We start from the raw sequence: 21,941 nt of genomic DNA on the forward strand, positions 1-21,941 counted from the left end.
AGCCCAGGTGACTCACACATTCGAGTATATATTCGCTGTTGCCCTGAAACAAGAGATATGCTATCTTCTATGCTTATGCCGTTGCCTCCTCCTCCTCCTTCTCCCAACCCTCCATTTGAACTGTCTTTAATGTTTTCACCTACAGCTCCTTCTGACATTTCCAACCCTTGACCTCTGTTCAGAGCATTGATGTTGACCCCTCCACTTAGGCAGTGCATCCCGGCAGCACTGTAATCTGAGTCCCCCCCCCCAAAGGACTGATCCTCAAGAAGCTCGATGGAGCCACTTAACCCTCCCTGACCAGCAAGCCCCACTGGTCCATTACCACCGGGAGTCCCACTCCTGGAGTGACCCAGGCTCCTGTTCAGAAGCGCCTCAGAGTCATCAGCATTGCTGCAATCCAGTGAGGAGTCCTCCACAGCTACGATAGAAGGACTATTGTCTGTGGGCCAAACCTGTACCTCAGACATCTCCATGAGCGTGTCCTCTTCAGTGGTAGCGATGGGTGCACACTCCATGCTTGATACTTCCTGCCAATAGGGCTCATTGCCCAATGGTGAAGGCAGATTGTACTGCATGGAGGCCGGTGAGTCTAGTTCCTCCTGTACCACCCGCCCGTAACCTGGAGTGACACAGAGACAGGTATACTGATACAGGCCCCCCACTGCACCGCCCAATCAGCCCCACACAAAAGTGAGCCCAGGAGAGTGACCCCAGGAGAGATGTGCTCCAGACCAGGGGTTGAGGAAAGGGAGAATGGAGAGCAAGCCCATCTGACTTTGTGGAAAGCAAATGGGGAAAAAAGTAAATAATTTAGAGACGTTGTTGCAAGACATTTAAAGCTGCTGTAAGCAATTTTTTGACAACCACACATAAAATGTCCAAGTACCTGATAGAAATAAATGAAATAGATGTCCTGAGGAATCACAATTGTCTGTGACATCCTTTACTCTGAATGTAGCCCACGTGTGTTAGCCAATTAGAAAACTTGAAGGCGCCTCTCTGTTTGTCAGTCCTTTTGTTTTTTGTGTTTGCTGACCTTGGATTTGCTCATGTGGCATTGGATCAGTGTTGGCGATTATCAAACTAAATTTAGGTACCAACTTAACCACATTTTTCAGTGGTGTGACAGTAATAAAATAGTGTATATTTACCAGTAACAAGCTGTTTTTTTTTTTCAGTCTAGCAGCTACATGTTTTATCCTACCTTAGGCAATCATTAAACACACTTTTGTAGAATATATCTCTCTCTTGTGAGTGTTTATTTGGATAGGTCAAGTATATACTGTATGAACCAGTTAAAAAAATTGAGTCCCTGCGCAGAAGTCCCTGTACAGTCTTCTTTTGTGTAACAAAATATTCAGTGAAACTATTCTTTTCATAATTTTTTTTTTGACTCAGTTATACAAATTAGTTTGTTTTGTTTTATTAGTTGTTCAGTTGCTCATTATCTTTGTGCCAGATAAATATTGCTCTAATTGTACAATTAAATTGTATCATCTGATATTTATCAATTAAAAAAGATATTTTGTTTCCTTAAACAGTATTCACATACTTAATTGCACTCTAGCTAAATATTTTTAAATGGTAGTTAGCTTAACTGTAGCTTAACTATTTTAACTTATGAATACTTGTAGTTTGAGAAGCTACCGTTTTGAAGTAACCTCATCAACATGCTTGAGTGAGCAGTTTTGGAGATAGGCCATGTAGTTTTGGATTAGGGATGGTCTACTTCAGTTGCTAAGTCTAACGGAAGTTAGCAAGAGAGCTAACATTGCTTACAGCAGCTTTGAGCCAGCAGCGAGAGCACAGGCATTGGTGGTAGCAGCAAGTATGCAGTTGTAAAGGACTGTTGCTGCCCCTCGGGTTGTCACATGAGATAAAGGGTGTTAAAGAGAACCTTTCAACTGTCACCAACCAGGAAGTAAAAGACACTCCTACCAAACTGTAGAGTTGGGGCAGAGCACCCTATACACGCACACATGCTTTCTTTTCCATGCTCTCATTCCTAGAGTCATGAAATTTTGGTCTCTATCAGGCTCAAAAACATGCATGCAAGCAACCAGCAAAGATATTCCACAATTCTCAACAATCATTGTCCTCATGAAGAAGGGTGAGATCATTCATACATTCACAATTGTAAACGGTATTGAAGAAAAAGCTCAATTTAACTTATGCTTTTAAGCAATGGCGTAGATTTGGTTTGAACATTGGGAGGTTCCAAATGGGGGTGCAAATGTCAACAAACCGTCAACACATGGTTTTGCATTTAAATCTCAGAACATTTAATATCTCATTGGAGACAAGGGCAGATGCATGATTGGGGGGGGGATCACCCCCTTCACAACAATGGTCCCCCTCAATAGTCCCCCCTGTCTCCCCCAATTCTGTCTCACCCAATTCTATGCCACTGCTTTTATGTAACTTTGATATTAGTCAAATAATAAAATCCATCTTGTAGGTTATTTGAAAAAATTTGTAATTTATCCCTGCCCTAAAAGGTGATGTGTGTAATTTTTTTGTAATATGCAGAGTCAACTATAAGTTATAAGCTATTTATAGGCTAATTCATTTGAAAAGTGTAAACACTGAGGCAATATTGAGCCATTGTTCTGTTAGTCTGAGAATCCCAACTAGACAGACACAGAAGCAATGGCTCAACTAATGACATGAGCATGGGTCTGATTAAAAAGATCCCATTTGAACAATCATTAATATTTTAGCTATGTCATTTGGTGATGCTAGTGGCACAACGAATACAAACAAATTATCCACGATTGCTCTGTGCGTGTAAATGGCTTTTTCTTATTCAGTGTGCGCTACGTCTTGCATGCATGTCTGTTTATGGTTAAACTTACTATACGTTATTTGTTTATCATTGTCAGGTTTTTATAATGAGCTGATTTTAGTAGTTATCAGGGTTTTGTTGTACATGTAATGGTAGAAATGCCAATAAAAGTGCTACTATACTAAGATAATGATGTGTATTGTCCGAGAAAGGGAATTATGTGTATTGTCCTAAATAACATTCTAACTCTGACATAAACATTTGGCCTAATTGACCAGTCTGTTTCCTCTCTCCCCTTTACAACCCCCATACAGATAAGACCTCTAATACTGAGCACACTACACACACCAAAGGGATATATTAACCACATGGACCTGGAATGGGGGTTCATAGGGAATAAAAATAAAATAAAATACTGCTATGTTGCTTGGAACTGCACCCAAGACTTTCACCCACTGTTGCACTTGTGTATATGGTTGAGTGACAATAAAGGGATTTGATTTTGATTGATACACTTAATCATGTGACCTCATGCCTGTGTAGTTTCTTTGAGAAATAATTCACAGTTAAATGGATATTACAGAATCAAATACTGCTACATTAAAGAGCTTTTTAAAAAAATAATTGACAAAGTTAAACAGAAATTCTAAATTTGTGGAACACATTTTTTACCTAAAGTGTGATGTGCATATAAACTCTTGGTCGCATTTAGATTGAGCATCTTGGTTTCTAAGGTTTAGATTAGAAAATTATAAAAACAGTTTTAGAAAATGTTATGATTAAAATAGAATAGAATAGAATAGAATAGAATTCTGAGTTTGGGTTAGAGTTCTGCATGCTGTCAGAACAGAAAAAAAGAGGCTGAATAAAATGCTTAAACTTTCAAAATGTTACCTAGTTGTCTTTACTAGCAGTCCAGAGTGGTCAAAAAATTTACTTTACTTAATGATTTAAAAAGTAAAGTTGTTGCTGCATCGTATGCAGACCAGAATGTAACAACAAATTATTTAATAAGCTCAAAATATAATAGAAATATAGTAATTTCTTTAGGAATCATAATAAATTAATATGGGATTTACTTAAAAAAAATTGTAAAAAAATTACAATTAAAAATAAAATTACAGTACTTGTGTAAGGGGTACTAGACACAGAATACAATGTGTAAAGACATAGCAAAAGGGGCATGAGTTTACGTAAGGCCTGAAAATAATTATTAAAGTAATTGTATTTGTATGCTGTTTACAGGAGGCCATCATCAATTTGAGTACACATCTTTCAGTACTGCAACAGCTCTTGTCTACTTCTGTGTATTTGAAGGCTTTTAAGACACAGACACAGGTGGGAAACAGACATAGAATATACAGAATATACAGAAATACAGACAATACACAAAAACACACCAATATGCACATCACAAGCTCAACTGGTTAGTAGTAGCCATTCAAGAAATACAATCTGACCAAAAAAAAAAAACATTCAGTGTAAATATGTGATATGTACAGTGACCAGTAGGTAACAAACAAAAAAGAAAAAAAAAAAAGGTTTCTGTGCTCCTTAAGCAAAAAGCACAAATAACTACTGTATCAAAGATCACAATCAGCACTATCAAGGCCTTCATGCAGCTTTCCCATAACGTGCCATGCAAGTTCCATTCTCAAACATCATGCAAAAAAGTGATTTTTTATTTGAATGGCATTACACTAGGATGATAATAGCATAAGATATGGCACAAAGCATTCACAGATTCCATGAATACTTGCATATTTACAAGCATGGTAAAGTTATTATACCTAAATACTTTATTTCACTTACAGTATTTTTATTGTAATTTATACACCACCAAGGTTGGGGAGTAATGGAATACATGTAATGGGATTACATATTTAAAATACAAAATACAAGTAACTGTATTCCACTACAGTTACAATTTAAATAATTTATAATTAGCATACAGTTACATTCAAAAAGTATTTTGATTACTGAAGAGATTACTTTGCAATTTATTGTCATATTTTTCATTTAATATTTAGTCCTTTCAGATGGAAAACATTTATACATATAAATGATGCGATCCAAAGTGCATTTGAACATATTTTTTTTATCAAGAAAATTCACAGCGGTGAAACACTTTCTTATGATGTGTTACATTCATACGATCAGACAGAGAAGTAAGTTTGAAGTTTGGAGCAGAAGAACTAGAAATAAACCTTGTGTAAATTGTCAGCTTTATGCTAAGCTAAAATGCTTTTTCTAGCCATTTTACATGCACGTTACCAGGCACGATCATATTTTTTATCACGAAAATTCACGTTAGATCATAATTTCTTTTTTTCTAGTAAGACCTTTGATATTAGGGCAAAAATCGTATTCTTGATAGTAATCTTTGTATTGTTTTCCTGTAAAAATATCTAAAAATCATTAAAACAATATCAATTTTATTTATCTTGTTTTAGAAACAACACTGCATAAGATATTTAGGTTTTTCAGAGAATGTATTTTTAACATGTGTATTTTGTCTTACTGTACTGGCAGAGTTTTTATACTCAAAACAAGTGAAAAAATCTACCAGTGCTGAAGAAGTAATCCAAAGTATTTAGAATACGTTACTGACCTTGAGTAATCTAATGGAATACGTTACAAATTACATTTTACAGCATGTATTCTGTAATCTGTAGTGGAATACATTTAAAAAGTAACCCTCCCAACCCTGTACACCACCAATAGGTTTCAAAGTATAGTTAACCAGCAAATACTGGGTTTTAAATTAACCATGTGAATGTGTTATTGTGTCCAATTGCAGAGCCCTTCAGACAAAAGTTTTGTCAGATACTCCATGGAAAAGCATTCATGCTTTATGCCTTCCTTTGATTCATGCAGACAGGGTCCAAAATTAATTCTCGCCCACTGCCAAATGTCAGTAAAAATGGACTTTTCAGTTGGTTGCTAACTTTACTAGGTACTGCAACATAATACATTGTTTAAATCGAATTTTAAAAATGATAAATTGAATCTCGCTAATGTAAGACGTGAGCAAATCAAAGACATACAAACCGCCTTCTAAAGGTAAAATCTGATGTAACTTGTGCGTCTTCTGAAAAGTGTGAAGTTTAGGTCAAATTTATCTTGGATTCATTTTTTTTTTGTGATAGACATTGTTTCACAGACAGACAGAGACTGGCTCATCTTGTATAAGGTGTTCAGAGTAACCCAATATGGTTACCCTGAACACCAATATGCAAGCAAAAACACTTAAAGAATTCAACTGATATAGGGACAAAAATGTATTTATAATACGATAAATGTAATTTATAATAAATATTTGGCAAAATACAATCTCACTGATGGTAAGAAATATCTAAATATGGACATGTGTGGCAAAAAGTTACTTTTGGACCCTGCATGCAGAGATTATGGAATGAGACATGAAAGTGCCACAAGAGCATGTAAACAGGCCTCATGGCATTAAGACGAGAGACGGATTGTTTAGATGGAAGGAGACAGAGTGAGAGAGAGAGAGAGAGAGAGAGAGAGAGAGAGAGGAGACAGGTGAATCAGAAACACCTCCCTCCTGTAGGGGGTGCTAAGTATAAAGCTGATGATGGAGGGGGATGATCAGAGAACAGAGCAATAACTTTCCTTTTTTGGAAGGGGGATGGGTGGCTTGAAAAAAAGAAAATAAAAGAAAACACACGACTAGTCTGAGGACAGAAAGATAAATGAGGGCCAGAGGTCAACATGATGTCTGTATGAGGTCAAAGGTCAGAGAGGAGGAGCACAGGAGGAAGAGAAGAAGAGGAAGAAGGCTGGGCTGCATGTGACATATCAAGAAAAACACAAAGCATGGGGTAAAGGGAACAGGTTTAATGCTCTGCCTGGATTAACAGAATGCTCTCGCCGTTTGGCTCTAAGCAATGCACTGATGTCTTGAGAGAGATGACATCACTGAAGGTTCCAGCTCACATTCTGTTTTCTGCACTATTCATATAAAAAAAGAATAGCTGTCCCTTTTAGAAAATGTATATGTTTTGTTTGGGTTAATACTGCTATATGTTACATGTGATGATTATAATTGTTGTAGACCATACTCCACAAAGAACTAAAAGACATCCTAAGGGAATCATAGGGAATTATGGGAATTATGTATTCATTTCAGTTGTTCACTACAGGAGGCACCCCTTCCGCATATTCCTTAGAAGCCTGAATTTTATTGTGCTAGCCTTATTGGCTGGCAGATAGGATGATTGTGTCTGGGAATGATTCTGCTCCACCCACATAACTGACTGCCACAATGTCAGCAGGTTATTCAAAACCATCTTCCCGGTTCTCTCCAGAAGTCTGAATTACTATAGACTCAGATTAGCTAAGGACTAGCATCCAGAATTTCTGCAAGATACTGAAAAAAATCTGCAAGGGGGTTGCTGTCTCTGTCAGGGCCTTAAGTACCTCAGTGCTTACCATTCCCCAGGCAGTGATGCAGGATGAGGGGGTCTAACATACCGTAACAGACACAGTGGGATGAGATACAGTATATGTTGCCACAAATATCTCCCTCCTACTCCAGAGATGCATTTAAGATGTGGAAGTCCATGGCCACCATGATCATAGAGGCAAGAGGGCAATAGCTTAACCTGACAAATCTTTTGAGAGAAAGGGTCTATCCTGGATGCACTAGTGTCCTCAGATGATTTTTTTTCTCCAGCTTTAATGCTGAAGCAGATGAGGAGGAAATCAGCTACGGTTGTGCTCTTGCTGAAATAACATCTCAAGCAAGGACACACATCAAGTCTGCTCTACATGCCTTAGGCTTAAACATGTCCAAGCAGGGAAAGACAGCACTGGAACAATGTGCAGGATTCATCATGACAAGTGTGTGTGTGGCAGACAAGCATCTCGTTCGTCGGTAAAGGAGGAAGCAGGAACCGGATTGACATGCAATAAGACTTTAATTACAACTAAAAAAAAAACACTAAACTGGAACATAATAACATGACGACACATACACACACAGCAACAGGCGAGCACACTCACAGCCCAGCCACGCCCTCCTCCTCATCACAGTGTGCCACAGATTAGCATGCCAAGATAACCTTTCTGGCAAGGCTCCTCTAGTGTCAGCCAGAGTAAGATGAAGTGGAGACAGTGGAATATGAGGATAAGGGACTGTCAGTCTTAACATTAAGAGGAACATTTAGAGGATACCCCTTCTCCCTGCTTAGCCAGCGACACTCCCCTTTACAGTGGAAATTATGGAGGGGGTGGAGAGACAGGGCCTTCTCCATGGAGTCTTTAGTATGTTTTTAATAAATCCTACACTGCAATCAAAAGCAGAACATTTCCAGTAAAGGATGACTGGATGAGCTTACAAAGCATTCTGTCTCTTTGTCAGGGCCTTGAGCGCAATCACAATGCTCTCTGCTTACCAGTAAGAGCTGCCAGATGAGGTGTCTGCAAAACCTGGGCAATCACACTGTGATGAGATTTGTGTTGTTGCAGTTCTCACCCTAAGACTTCAGAGATGCACTGTCTATCTCTGCCATGGGAAAGTCCATGGCTACCATGGTTATACAGGTAGAGGACAGTGGCTTAACCCAGACAAGTTTTCAAACAGAGAGAAAGAGTTTATCCTGGCACCCGTGATCCCGGATGGTATTTTTGGCACAGCTTTGATGCTGATACTGATGTGGAGGAGGAAAGAGAAAAGGGATGTCAAGGCTCTGCAGCTCTGTTTACCTTGTAACACATAGTCTACCCCTATCGGACCACCCTGCACAGGTGGCAGCCTGCCTTGCCAGCAGCATGGGCCAGATGCGTGCTTGTTGGGTCAGGGTGTGTTCCAGAGCACAAAGCTGCTTGGCCCAAAAAGACTTATCCAACTGCTGCACCACAGATGGACCAACCAGCTTCTCACCCCATTCAAGAGTTAAAGAGGAAGAAGAATGTAGACTGATAAGTTTCCCACGGCAGGGAGGAAGACCCCAGCCCACCTGTTCACTGGCATCCACTCCCCAGTTCCTCAGAGATCTGGAGGGGCTGAGTTCCAATGCCCCCCAATGTAGTGAACAAGGGTGCAGCGTAGTGAAGAGAACAAGAGATTGTGCTGCAATGGTGCACACATACGTACACTGACACTTTATAAAGCGAGGGCACTGTAAATGAGGAATTGGTTACCATGCACAGAGTCTCTAAGGTTTTTCGTCCAAGTGGTGACATATAAATATCTTATACTCACAGTCTAACAGTCCGAGTGTGTTTGTGAACTGTGCAGTCCTGCTTAGGTAAAGGAGTACTTGCCTCGCTACTTTTGACTTGTGGAAAAGTAGACGATTGGCTTGTGCATTTCAGATGCAACAAAATTCCAAAACAGCCCAAACAAAGTATGGACGTACCTTTACAGTTTAAATACCTGGTTGGCAGAGGGAATTTGAGACAAGCTGTCAGGCAAAGTGGGAGTTAGGATATCCCATAATAAGATACAGAACTGAATAGTTAAACTTTGTCACTTATGTAATATCTCACCAGATCATCCTTGCTGCCCGAAGAGTGGAAGAAGTATGCTTGTTTTGAATAACCTGATGATGTTGTATATATGTTATGTAGGGGGAGCAGAGTAACTCCTACTGTAGATGCAAGACTCTTAAGTCTGCAGCTGAAGAATACTCATAAGGGTTTTATCTCATAGAAGAATACTTGTAAGGGTTGTATCTCTTCACCTCACTCATGCTATCAGATAATTGAGGTTATGCAAGTAACCTATAGGTTCTACTCTATTTATACATTCCCCAACCTTAGCCCTAAACCTGACCTTAACATTAAACACTAAACCTAACCCTAAAATCTGATGGGGAAAATCTGCAAGGGAAAATCAGTGGTCTGATCTGTGTACCTGCAGGACTGACATGTTTCACTCTGGCCTAGCTATAGATGGTGATCAATTGTATATAGGTGCATCTCTACTTACTTGCAAAATGTGCATGTCAAAAAAGTACCACAAAAACAGGAAACATGCTACTCAATGAACTGATATCTGGAATTTATTAGGTTACCTTTATGAATGGAATGAAAGGAACCGAATTCATCAAATATCAGGAAGCCAATAAACATCAATGTGCCAGACAAAAACTGTGGATGCATAATGTTGAAGTAATAATTCAGGTTAAATACAGTTTGAGCTCTTCTGACGGGATCTGTTGCATTCTGTCTCTCAGTTTGTAAAAAAGACGGAAAAACATGTTTACGGTAATCAACTTACAATGTAAATCTACTTGTCAAGCCTTCCAGAGGTTTTTTTTTTTTTTTTTTTTTTTTGCTGCACACATGAATTTGTCACACAAAGTGTTGATTATTTTAGCTGCAAAGTTGTCTAAATTGATGTGGGACTACTCTTCTAGGTCGATGAACTTCTCTGCTTCTTACTGGTGGAGTCTGTTCTGTGTAACAGTGCAATATTTTCCAATGTTCAGATGGTAAATAACTGTTGCATTCACTTCAGGGAGCATTTCAATGACATCAGGTTCTTTATATGACAGTCTAACAAGGTGCACACTTTTCCAAGTTAACCATTAAAAGTTTTTTTTTTTTTTTGCTTGTCATAAATGCTTGCATATATAACTGGTCTCTAGTCTCATGCTAACACGTGTAATGATGACATGTAGGCTTCCATTGTAAATGCATTACAGTAAACTAATTCATATCCATACTGTAGATGCTCAAGTCACATATCTTCCTGTGGTAATCAGACAGCATGCCAAAGATGCTTGCAATACAGACTGTGTTCTTTAACCCAGAATATTCCTATGATTAAATAGTTTTCACTTGTACTTAAAGAGTATAATTAAAGTAATGTGACAAACATTCATTTTAAGATGTTAAATGTGTCCGAACCAAACACACAACAAATCTATAGTACAGCTACACTATTTAACAAAAGAAACAAGTGAAACAGTAACCATCATGATTTCCCCAGTTTCAAAGATAACAAAACATCTTTGAGTAATTTTAAAGTATTTCCCTGTAATAGTGGATGTACTTATTAATATATTACCAAAAAGTGATCAGAGACATTTGGACAGGCTACAAAGAGTAGTAACAAGATAGTGGAGGGGCGTCTTCAGTCCTGGTCCTGGTGACAGCAGAACTGGTGGTGGACATGTTAAGTTCATAGCCAAAATATAAGGGGACAAGGGTTTGAACTGGAGCAGATATTAGCTGGATGAGGGGAAAAACCAGCTTTTGAAAATAGGATTATGTGGGACAAGTGAAAAAAGTGAAGAAATGTCACTTGGGAACTTGAGAGTGTCTATCTTACCATTTGTGATGCCAGGAGATAGATGGTCTCGGTCATGATGTCTGGACATGGAAGCCTCTTGTTCCCAAACTTCCTGCTGACCTGTTGGTGGTCCCTGGCCCTCCAACATGTTCACAATGTCCACTCGGTCAATGCTCTTCAGGGCTATATACAGGCTGTCCACTACAGCGATGAGAGACACACAGATGGTGGAGAAATGGAGAAGGGGAAGACAGGGTAGTTGGACAGAAAGGATGAGGACAGAGACACACCACTGACAAAACCAAAGGATTTCAAGACACTATTAGGAAAGAGATTAAAAAAAAACAACGATTTCAACCACATTAAAGTAAATTAGATTATTCTCTATGAGGTAACATTTCCTTGTTAATGATTTGGGCATTCTTAGCATCAAAGTAAATGGACATTTTGGCACTCACTTTTGGCTCTCTTCCCTTCTTGAGTGGCCCACAGGTTGAGCAGTGTTGAGCTCTGCTCTAAAAGGGAGTTGGGATTCTCCACTCGAATCTTATTAATTTCATCTACATTAAACTGCAGTTCACGTCCCAACTCTGCAGGAAGAGTTACTGATTGTTAAATAAAGGTTTAATCATATCAGGCTTAAAGAATGATTAACTTAAGTATGGGGGCAACATTTGTGTCTGATCTAAAACTAATCTATTGATAAATTAATTGACAAATCAATAATTCATCAGTTAAGAATTGTGTAAATTGGTGGATACAGAGAGTAGATAAAGTAAAATATAAACAAATCAACAGTCTGATGATCAAAAATATGAATCAGTTCAGTGACAAAATAAAAGCAAATGGACAAAGCTAATATGTTGAAAAGCAATGCACAGTTCCTGTTGTTTTCCTCATGCATTTAGTGTGCAACAATTAAAGGCAAAATGCAAACATAATTGTTTTTCTTTATGTCAGTGTACAGTAGTTAGTGCAGTTCATTACCAAGCATCATTTACTTGAATTTTGGCACTGAAAACCTTCCATACTAGATATTCTTTGCAGAAAGCATTTGTAAGGCACATCTGTTTCTTATATGTAAATGAGTTACTCGGATATGCAGATTAGCCTATGGCATCATCAAATGCCTTTGAGAGCTACATCAGGGCTTTCCAAGCTACTAAGAAATATGGAAGGCCATTTGGGCCAAAAACATGTTAAAATTTGCACTTGGACACAATCATCAGTTAATTGTCAGCAGATGAACAGATTATTTTGCTTGTGTGGATGTGTTGACAAACATTTCAGGAAATGAAAATACAGTTTAAAGGGAAAAAATACATTTAATAGCATATATGATGTGAAAGTATATGTCATGATATGACATGCTTTGAAACAGTAAAAAAAAAAAAAAAAAAAAAAAAGATAGATATTTTTTAATTAATAAAAAAGAATATGCATTTAATAAATTTATAATATTTTCCTCCATTTGCCATCTGAACATAAAAAAAAAAACAACAACAAAAAAAAAACAAAAAAAAAAAAACAAAAAAAAACAAAAAAAAAAACAATTGGGATTGATTCTATAAGTCTAAGTGAATGTCTAAATATATATCCAAATGCATATCTTGTGATAAAATATAAAATTAGGTTACAAAATGCCATCAGACTGCACAGTAGGTGACTACAATCATCTACTGGCTGTTACTGGCATGACATGGTTTTCAAGTCATGTTATTTATATTTTGTTCACCAGATGGCAGAAATCTGCCTTATATTTATGTAACATTCTTCATGTTTCATGAATATTTTCTTCATGTTTCAATTTATAGAAGTGTAGGTTCTTAATTCTTTATATATATATATATATATATATATATATATATATATATATATATATATATATATATATATATATATGCATAATTGTAGATGCAAATTAATGGTAAAATGTAGACATTTACAGGTAAATAAGATCAAAACAGCATAAAATCCCAAAATAAATGCATAATTGTATTGTTTTTACTTCAGAGAAGAAAAAAAATCATAAAAATCATTTTTCAAAAAAAAAAAAAAAAGAAAAAAAAAGTTACACATCTAAACTTTCTGCTCAAAAAAACGTGAATACCAAAGGAAGGTGCCATTTTTGTATACCATAGGAGGGTTAAGGTTTTCGGTTAATTTCAAATTGAACATGTTGCTTAATTTAATATTGTATTCTTGATTTATCAGTCATTTTTGTTATCACAGGATTTATTAATTCGTTTTTTAATCAACTGCTTATTTGTTTAACCTTTGTTTTATCTTTATCTGTTTATCCAAGAATGTTCGGACTGTCTAATAAATTAGTAATTAATTTGTCAATTGATTTATTATTTGATCAGTTGATTTATCAATTGATCAATTGATTATGAAGTTGCATAAGTGGGCCCCCATACTAAAGTCTAGTATGAAAAAAGTGTAGCTTGTGCAAACTTGCAATATCTTTCATAACGCCAACTAATGAATAATTAAAATGTTGCAATCTGTATTTAAAAGATATATGGGTGTCCAGATATGCCTTGATAAGACATAGCCAGTTAAGCATTATGCTTGTTAAGCAAAAGAAGTGCATCCAAACCCACACACTCACCAGCCCAGCTCAGGCCTAGCTGTTCAGCTATTAAAGCCATCTTTATCTCCGTCCTTTCCATGGCGCTCAGTGATGCTGCAGAAATCAGACCATCATTGGCTCAAGAGTTCAGCAATCTGATGCTGCAGCTCACATCTTATTCAAAGCAGGGTCAGGCAAAGGTTGTATGAGATTTGGGTGCATAACATGCAGGAGATAATAGGAGTAATCTTACCCATGGCTGGCTCATTTAGAGCACTATATCTTTCTCTCAGAGCTAAAGGAGTCAGAGTCCTCCTTCGGTCATCAGTTCCTATGATCTGTTATAAAAAAAAAAGAAAAAAGGGATGTATTGTTGGAGAATCATTTAATATATAGGTATATGCTTGAGTGGGTAACTAAACTATGTGAGAACACTGGCTATTTACCCTTTGCATTACCTTAATGCATGGCGGCATAGTAACATTGAGGTTGCACAACACATGTTGACAATCTTCGTATTTGGTTGATTTGCGCATAAAGGACAATAAGCCAGAGGGGTCTTTACTGCTGTCCCTCACCTGGGGGAGAAGAGAAAGAGACACTGAGACACTTTATGTCATAAAGAGAAAGGAATTTATTTGTCCATATACAGTGGAGTTCAAAATTCTGACACCATACTAAAGAGTTGGGATTTTTTTTTTCTCTATTGCTCTCTCATTTAAACCTGTTAAAAAAAAAATAAAAAAAAATAAAATTAAGAAATGTTGAAGGGCAAGATCTTCAGTTGCATTTGCACCATAATAAAAATAAATAAATAAATTTTTCTTTTAATTATGGATAAAAGTATCTTGTTTGGAAGTATTAATAAGGAGAGAAAGCTAGTCGGAATAATCAAGCTGTAATATTTTATCTGAATGTGATGGCTCTACCTTGACAGACACTGGCAGTCTGTTGTCTCTGAAGGCTTGGAAACTAAAACAGCGTGGCTGCTGGGCAGCTTTCCTCATGGGAACCAAGTTTCCTGAACACTCCAAGTACAGCGGCATCCCCTCCATGACCTACAGAACACATACCAATCAAGAGGTTACAGAAGATGCATCCAGCCATAATTCATAAGTAGTAAGTAAATGCTTAGCAATCAGATTTTTTTATCTCTTGTTTGCTCATTTTCCTTTTATTTTTGACTCAGCTATTTTAAGAAAATCTTAACCAGGATTGTGCCATTTATAACTGAATCGAGAATGCTTTTTACATTTTAATTCAATTCAGTAATATGAATTGAGGAATTAAAAGCATTATGTGGAACTGTACATTTAAATTAAATTAAAACTGAATGAAATTAGGGTTTTGAAAGAAATTATTAATTATTAATTCAATGTCTATTGTTTTTACAGTATTGAACTTAGTTTAGAGAAAATATATAGGGTACAGCTTATACATTTTCTTCCAAAACTCTAAATAGGAACAAAAACTACCACAGCACTTGCCTAAACACCTGTTTGTCAGTATGCACTGCAAAATGTTCCTGATCCATGAGGTCATTGCATGCAATGTCTAAAGGTTGATATTGAGGTAATTTTATCTAACATTTAATAACTTTTAAAATGTTGAAACTTTATGTAGCTAATGAGAATCCCTGAAATAATTACATTTTTACATTTAGACAAAATACTTATTTTTCATTTACTGTTTTGTTTCAAGGAATAGTTAACTCAAAAATAAAAATTCTCTCAACACATCTACCAGATGTGTTTGACTTTCTTTCTTCTGTTCAGCTTTCAACAAATGTAAAATATGTCAGCTCTGTGGGTCCATACAATGCAAGTGAATGGTGGCCAGAACTTTAAAGGTCAAAAAAGGATATACAGACAGCATTAAAGTAATCCACATGACTCCAGTAGTTAAATCCATATCTTAGGATATGATAGGTGTGGGTGAGAAACAGATCAATATTTAAGTCTTTCTTTACTATAAATCTCCACTTTCACTTTCACCTTCTTCATATTTTGTTTTTGCCGATTCACATTCTTTGTGCATATCACCACCTACTGGGTAGGAAGGAGAATTTCTAGTAAAAAAAGGACTTAAATAGTGATCTGTTTCTCACCCATACCTATCATATTGCTTCAGAAGTCATGGATCTAAACACTAGAGTCGTATGGATTAGTTTTATGCTGCTTTTATATGCTTTTTGGACCTTCAAAGTTCTGGCCACCATTTACTTGCATTGTATGGACATACATAGCTGAGATATTCTTCTAAAAATCTTAATTTGTGTTTAGTAAAAGAAAGAAAGTCATACACATCTGGGATGGCATGAGGGTAAGGAAATGATGAAAGAATTCTCATTTTTGGGTGAACTATTCCTTTAAGGTGATTAAATCAGAAACTTTTCAATAACTGTCCAACAAGGGAAAGGATATTATTTGGGGTTTTAAGAGGGGCCTTTAGCCCCAGCATAAATGCCCCCCATAAAAAAGACCCACTCTTAAGTGGGGGGAATAGGTTTGTTATAAAGAATATTCAAAGTGGGCACTCATTGACTGACCCAACCACAACTGTCATGAAATGCCATCTATGAATAAAATTAACAGAAAAATTGTGCACCCTTTTCTGATGTGTTCATTTTGAATAAGTATTATCTTAATTTGTCCCTCAAAATACATTTTGCTGTATAAAAAGCATTTGCATAAGTTGACAAATTTTGCTCTATAACTATTGCCACTTTATCTTCACTATATCACTATGATATGTTTGCGAATAATACTACAATACATATTTGTGGATGCACCATTGAAGTTGCATCTACATGAAATTAACACACTCCTATAGTGCTATGTGACCTCAATGTCTCTACTACGGGCCACTTCAGTAAAATTCTCATGCTGCTCCAAGGTTTTGTCCATTTTGTCATCAGTCATGCAATAACAGCGGAGTCGACCCTCTCGGGCTTCATTCATCTTTGCAAAAACCACAAACTTGGCCATATATGGCACAGCTGACAGCTCGCGGTACAGAAGGTTGGCAAAGGAAACAGCCTCTGCAGTCCGAGGACAATCTGCCAGCCAGAAACTGAAAGGGAGCACAAAAAGTATTTTGAGAAGGGTTTTTAGAAGTGACCAAGATCACTTAAAAAAAAAAAAAAAAAAAAAAAAAAACAATAGAGAAAAACACACATTGAGATTAAACTAAACATGTCATGCACAGATTACGGGTTACAGGTACTCAGAAATGTCTCACCGGGCAGACACATTGGTGGTGAAACTGGCACAATCATTGGCGTATATGAGTTTGGTGGTGCCAGTTATATCTTCCCATTGAGCAGGAGCTGTGCCACCTATGGAATATAGAGGAGTTTAATTAGGAAAAAAATGAATATGTAAGAATTAACTCTTGGCTTTATTTCCATTATGATACTTTCTACTGAAATGCTTACAGAAAATAAAAATCTTGAGCGGGCTCACAAAACATAAAGGTGAAATTTATTTTCTCCAAGTTCAGTGTGTAATGTCAGCTACTGTATATGTCAGCTGTTGATTTCCCTGAAAGTGTAAACACTGTGTCTCTCTTTTACTATCAAAACATTGTTCTGTTTATTTGAGCCTCCCGACCAGCCTGACACAGTAATATTGGATCAACCAATGGAGTGAGTTTTGAGTGGGACTATCTGTTTGCCAACCAATGGCAGATGGAAGAGTATTTAGCAGGGCTATTATAGTTAACTGAAACTGAAGTGAAATTCCAAAAAATAACCTGGAAAATGGAAATAGATATTTATATAAAATGATCATAAAATATTTTTCAGTTTTTGTTTTTAATAATTTGACTTGAGCATATTTCATATTTTTGAGCATTTTTGGCAAAATCTGTTTGTTTCTTTGCAAACACGCCACCTATTGGCTACGATTGTCTAGCAGGAGAAACCTTGTGGTCAGAAGGAGATGTACCAGCTGCATTTATATATATACTGGACTTTGTATGACATTCAATGTCATTATTTTTGAAGACATCCTCACTATGCAACATTTTTCACAAGTGCCTAAAACTTTTGCACAGTACTGTATATATATATATGTATATAGGTGCATCTCAATAAATTAGAATGTCGTGGAAAAGTTCATTTATTTCAGTAATTCAACTCAAATTGTGAAACTCGTGTATTAAATAAATTCAGTGCACACAGACTGAAGTAGTTTAAGTCTTTGGTTCTTTTAATTGTGATGATTTTGGCTCACATTTAACAAAAACCCACCAATTCATTATCTCAAAAAATTAGAATATGGTGACATGCCAATCAGCTAATCAACTCAAAACACCTGCAAAGGTTTCCTGAGCCTTCAAAATGGTCTCTCAGTTTGGTTCACTAGGCTACACAATCATGGGGAAGACTGCGGATCTGACAGTTGTCCAGAAGACAATCATTGACACCCTTCACAAGGAGGGTAAGCCACAAACATTCATTGCCAAAGAAGCTGGCTGTTCACAGAGTGCTGTATCCAAGCATGTTAACAGAAAGTTGAGTGGAAGGAAAAAGTGTGGAAGAAAAAGATGCACAACCAACCGAGAGAACCGCAGCCTTATGATTGTCAAGCAAAATCGATTCAAGAATTTGGGTGAACTTCACAAGGAATGGACTGAGGCTGGGGTCAAGGCATCAAGAGCCACCACACACAGACTTGTCAAGGAATTTGGCTACAGTTGTCGTATTCCTCTTGTCAAGCCACTCCTGAACCACAGACAATGTCAGAGGCGTCTTACCTGGGCTAAGGAGAAGAAGAACTGGACTGTTGCCCAGTGGTCCAAAGTCCTCTTTTCAGATGAGAGCAAGTTTTGTATTTCATTTGGAAACCAAGGTCCTAGAGTCTGGAGGAAGGGTGGAGAAGCTCATAGCCCAAGTTGCTTGAAGTCCAGTGTTAAGTTTCCACAGTCTGTGATGATTTGGGGTGCAATGTCATCTGCTGGTGTTGGTCCATTGTGTTTTTTGAAAACCAAAGTCACTGCACCCGTTTACCAAGAAATTTTGGAGCACTTCATGCTTCCTTCTGCTGACCAGCTTTTTAAAGATGCTGATTTCATTTTCCAGCAGGATTTGGCACCTGCCCACACTGCCAAAAGCACCAAAAGTTGGTTAAATGACCATGGTGTTGGTGTGCTTGACTGGCCAGCAAACTCACCAGACCTGAACCCAATAGAGAATCTATGGGGTATTGTCAAGAGGAAAATGAGAAACAAGAGACCAATAAATGCAGATGAGCTGAAGGCCACTGTCAAAGAAACCTGGGCTTCCATACCACCTCAGCAGTGCCACAAACTAATCACCTCCATGCCACGCCGAATTGAGGCAGTAATTAAAGCAAAAGGAGCCCCTACCAAGTATTGAGTACATATACAGTAAATGAACATACTTTCCAGAAGGCCAACAATTCACTAAAAATGTTTTTTTTATTGGTCTTATGATGTATTCTAATTTGTTGAGATAGTGAATTGGTGGGTTTTTGTTAAATGTGAGCCAAAATCATCACAATTAAAAGAACCAAAGACTTAAACTACTTCAGTCTGTGTGCACTGAATTTATTTAATACACGAGTTTCACAATTTGAGTTGAATTACTGAAATAAATGAACTTTTCCACGACATTCTAATTTATTGAGATGCACCTGTATATATATATAGTACATCTAAATGGCTAGTTGGTTTGGGAAAAAAGTGCACCAGCAATGCACAATGAGGTGTATACAAAGACATGGAACACTGCCAGGCTCAGCTAACCAGGGAGCGTGCTAGTAGTCAAGTTTCCATCCATTACTAATTTGATTTATGCTAGGGTGTGCTGGGTGGTTGTCAGGGAATTACTATGCGGTTACTCAGGTGCTCTGAGAATTTGTCATGATGCTATATGGCTGCTAGGATGTTCTGGTTGGTTGTTTACTGACCCCAAGTCAAAAGAGCACATCCCCAAGTCTCCATGATGATATTCTACATGATTACCAGTGCTGGGTAGATTACTTCTGAATAGTGATATGGTTCTGATTACAATTTCATGATGAAAATTGTAGTCAGTAACATAATCTCTTGGATTACATTTTTAAGAGAATCTAATCTGATTGCTTTAGGATTTCTTTTGGATTACTTCTGACCTAATTCTTGTTTATTTAATGTCACATGCATTTAACTAAGAAGTAGGATAAGATTGTAAATTTTGACAATGTTGCTTAAATGCATTAAAGAAAAATAACTTAATGTATCAAAATATGAGAATGAATATGATTTTCATACATGAAATCTGTCCATTCGAAAACACTTGAAGATTTACCACATATATCAGCTGTTGGCTGATTAATAATATTAATAATAATAATAATAATTATATATATATATATATATATATATATATATATATATATATATATATATATATATATATATTTTTTTTTTTTTTTTTTAAAGAAGATTAGAGGGATCAAAAAATTCTGAACAAATTACTGTCTATGCCTCATTAATATGCAATCATGTTATCTATAAAAAAGTAACTTAAATCTGATTACGAGTATTTTAAAAGGTTATATAATCTGATTACAAGTACTTGATTTTTGCAATCTGATTTTGTGATACATATTACATATAATATGTTACAACCCAGCACTGATGATAACATCATGATGAAATTAAAGGGGTACTCACCCTCAAGCCTCCCAGATGTGTTTGACTTTCTTTCTTCTGCTGAACACAAACAAAGATTTTTAGAAAAATATCTCAGCTCTGTAGGTCCATACAATGCAAGTGAATGGTGACCAGAACTTTGAAGCTCCAAAAAGCACATAAAGGCAGCATGAAAGTAATCCATGAGACTCCAGTGGTTAACATTTATACCTTCAGAAGCTAAATGATAGGTGTGGGTGAGAAACAGATCAATATTTAAACCCTGTTTTACTATAAATTCTCCTCCCTGCCCAGTAGGTGGCGATATGCACAAAGAATGTGAATCACCAAAAACAAAAGAAGAATATGAACGCGAAAATGAAAGTGGAGATGTATAGTAAAAAATGACTTACATTTTGATCTGTTCACATATCATATAGCTTCTGAAGATATAGATTTAACCACTAGAGTTATATGGATTACTTTTAAGCTGCCTTTATGTGCTTTTTGGACCTTCAAAGTTCTGGTCACCATTTACTTGCATTGTATGGACCTACAGAAGAAAGAAAGTCTTACACATCTGGGATGGCATGAGGGTGAGTAAATGATGAAATAATTGTAATTTCTGGGTGAACTATTCCTTTAAGAAATGACACAATTCATCTTTAGACACTGCATGAAATATCTTGATGAGCACAGTTTTCTTTCCTGTGTTGACTTATTTCCTATTGAAGCAGGAAGTCTGGGCAGGTCATATTGAAGAGTTCAAACTGTTTTTGTTGTTGTTGTTGTTTTTGTAATAGCCAACAGGCATTAGTTACATAACTACAAACCTTGATTTTATGCTTCCTAGTGGCTGTAGATGGTATTTTGGGGAGGGACTTTCTCAGTCTAGAGGGCATTTGATTGGACAAAATCTGTGTAGATTATATTTTTGCTCCCTCTTCCCAAAAATCAAGGATTGTAATTTTCAAATGCATGCACAGGATCTGGTAGGTTTCATTTAGTCAACTGTTAGGAGTGCACTGGCATATAGACCTCAAAGCTAACAGGCATGCCACAATCTATTTGATTTTATAGGGTCTTTAAATTAGTTTCCATTTCAATGATGGGGTATTTACATACATTAATATGACTCTGTAAACATTTGGCCATACCAATGACACTGCACAGCAGGCGGAGGCTGGTGGTGTCACCCTCTCCAGTGTCCCGCGGACTCTCCCTCCAAGACGGAGGCAGAGGAATCCTCAGGCCAATGGGGCGGTGGAACTTGCGTCGGCGGGGCTCTACTGTCACCACAGGACTAAACGTGGCCTGGTTCCCCAGGAGCTTGGCCACCAGTTCATCAGGGACTGGCTGGGCCTGAGTTCCAGGGATGGAGGGGGAGAACCATAACAGTGCGGTACAGAGCAAAGGAAAAGATGGGGAGTGGGGTAACATGAAAGAGAAAAATATGGAATGCGGGCCAGACATGAAGAAACAGATTCAGTAGTGTGAGCAATGTTATATTTACACATGAATTAATTAAATGAAGATCATGATAATTGGATTGGAAAAATAGGAAGTATGGGAATGTGCAATAAATAAAAGAAAATCATGAAATAAGGAATACAGAAGCAAAAAGACAGAGAAGAGAGGAAAGATTTAAATACATTTCAAATCACTGCAAAAGT

The 21,941-nt window shown here is 37.0% G+C and overlaps 1 protein-coding gene across 1 annotated transcript; it reads right to left on the reverse strand.

The window, feature by feature from the left end:
• Positions 1-482: 482 nt before the first annotated feature.
• Positions 483-21,708, reverse strand: LOC127420849 (ankyrin-1-like). Its single transcript, XM_051663415.1, has 10 exons — positions 21,426-21,708; positions 16,870-16,966; positions 16,473-16,701; positions 14,559-14,687; positions 14,076-14,207; positions 13,883-13,967; positions 13,669-13,743; positions 11,513-11,644; positions 11,094-11,346; positions 483-622 (listed from the first exon to the last, which is right to left on the reverse strand). Exons 1-9 carry the CDS (start codon positions 21,706-21,708, stop codon positions 11,222-11,224), a joined length of 1,287 nt encoding a protein of 428 aa, XP_051519375.1. The 3' UTR covers positions 483-622; positions 11,094-11,221.
• Positions 21,709-21,941: the final 233 nt, after the last annotated feature.

The sequence above is a fragment of the Myxocyprinus asiaticus genome, chromosome 3, assembly GCF_019703515.2.
Source record: "Myxocyprinus asiaticus isolate MX2 ecotype Aquarium Trade chromosome 3, UBuf_Myxa_2, whole genome shotgun sequence".
NCBI lineage: Eukaryota > Metazoa > Chordata > Actinopteri > Cypriniformes > Catostomidae > Myxocyprinus > Myxocyprinus asiaticus.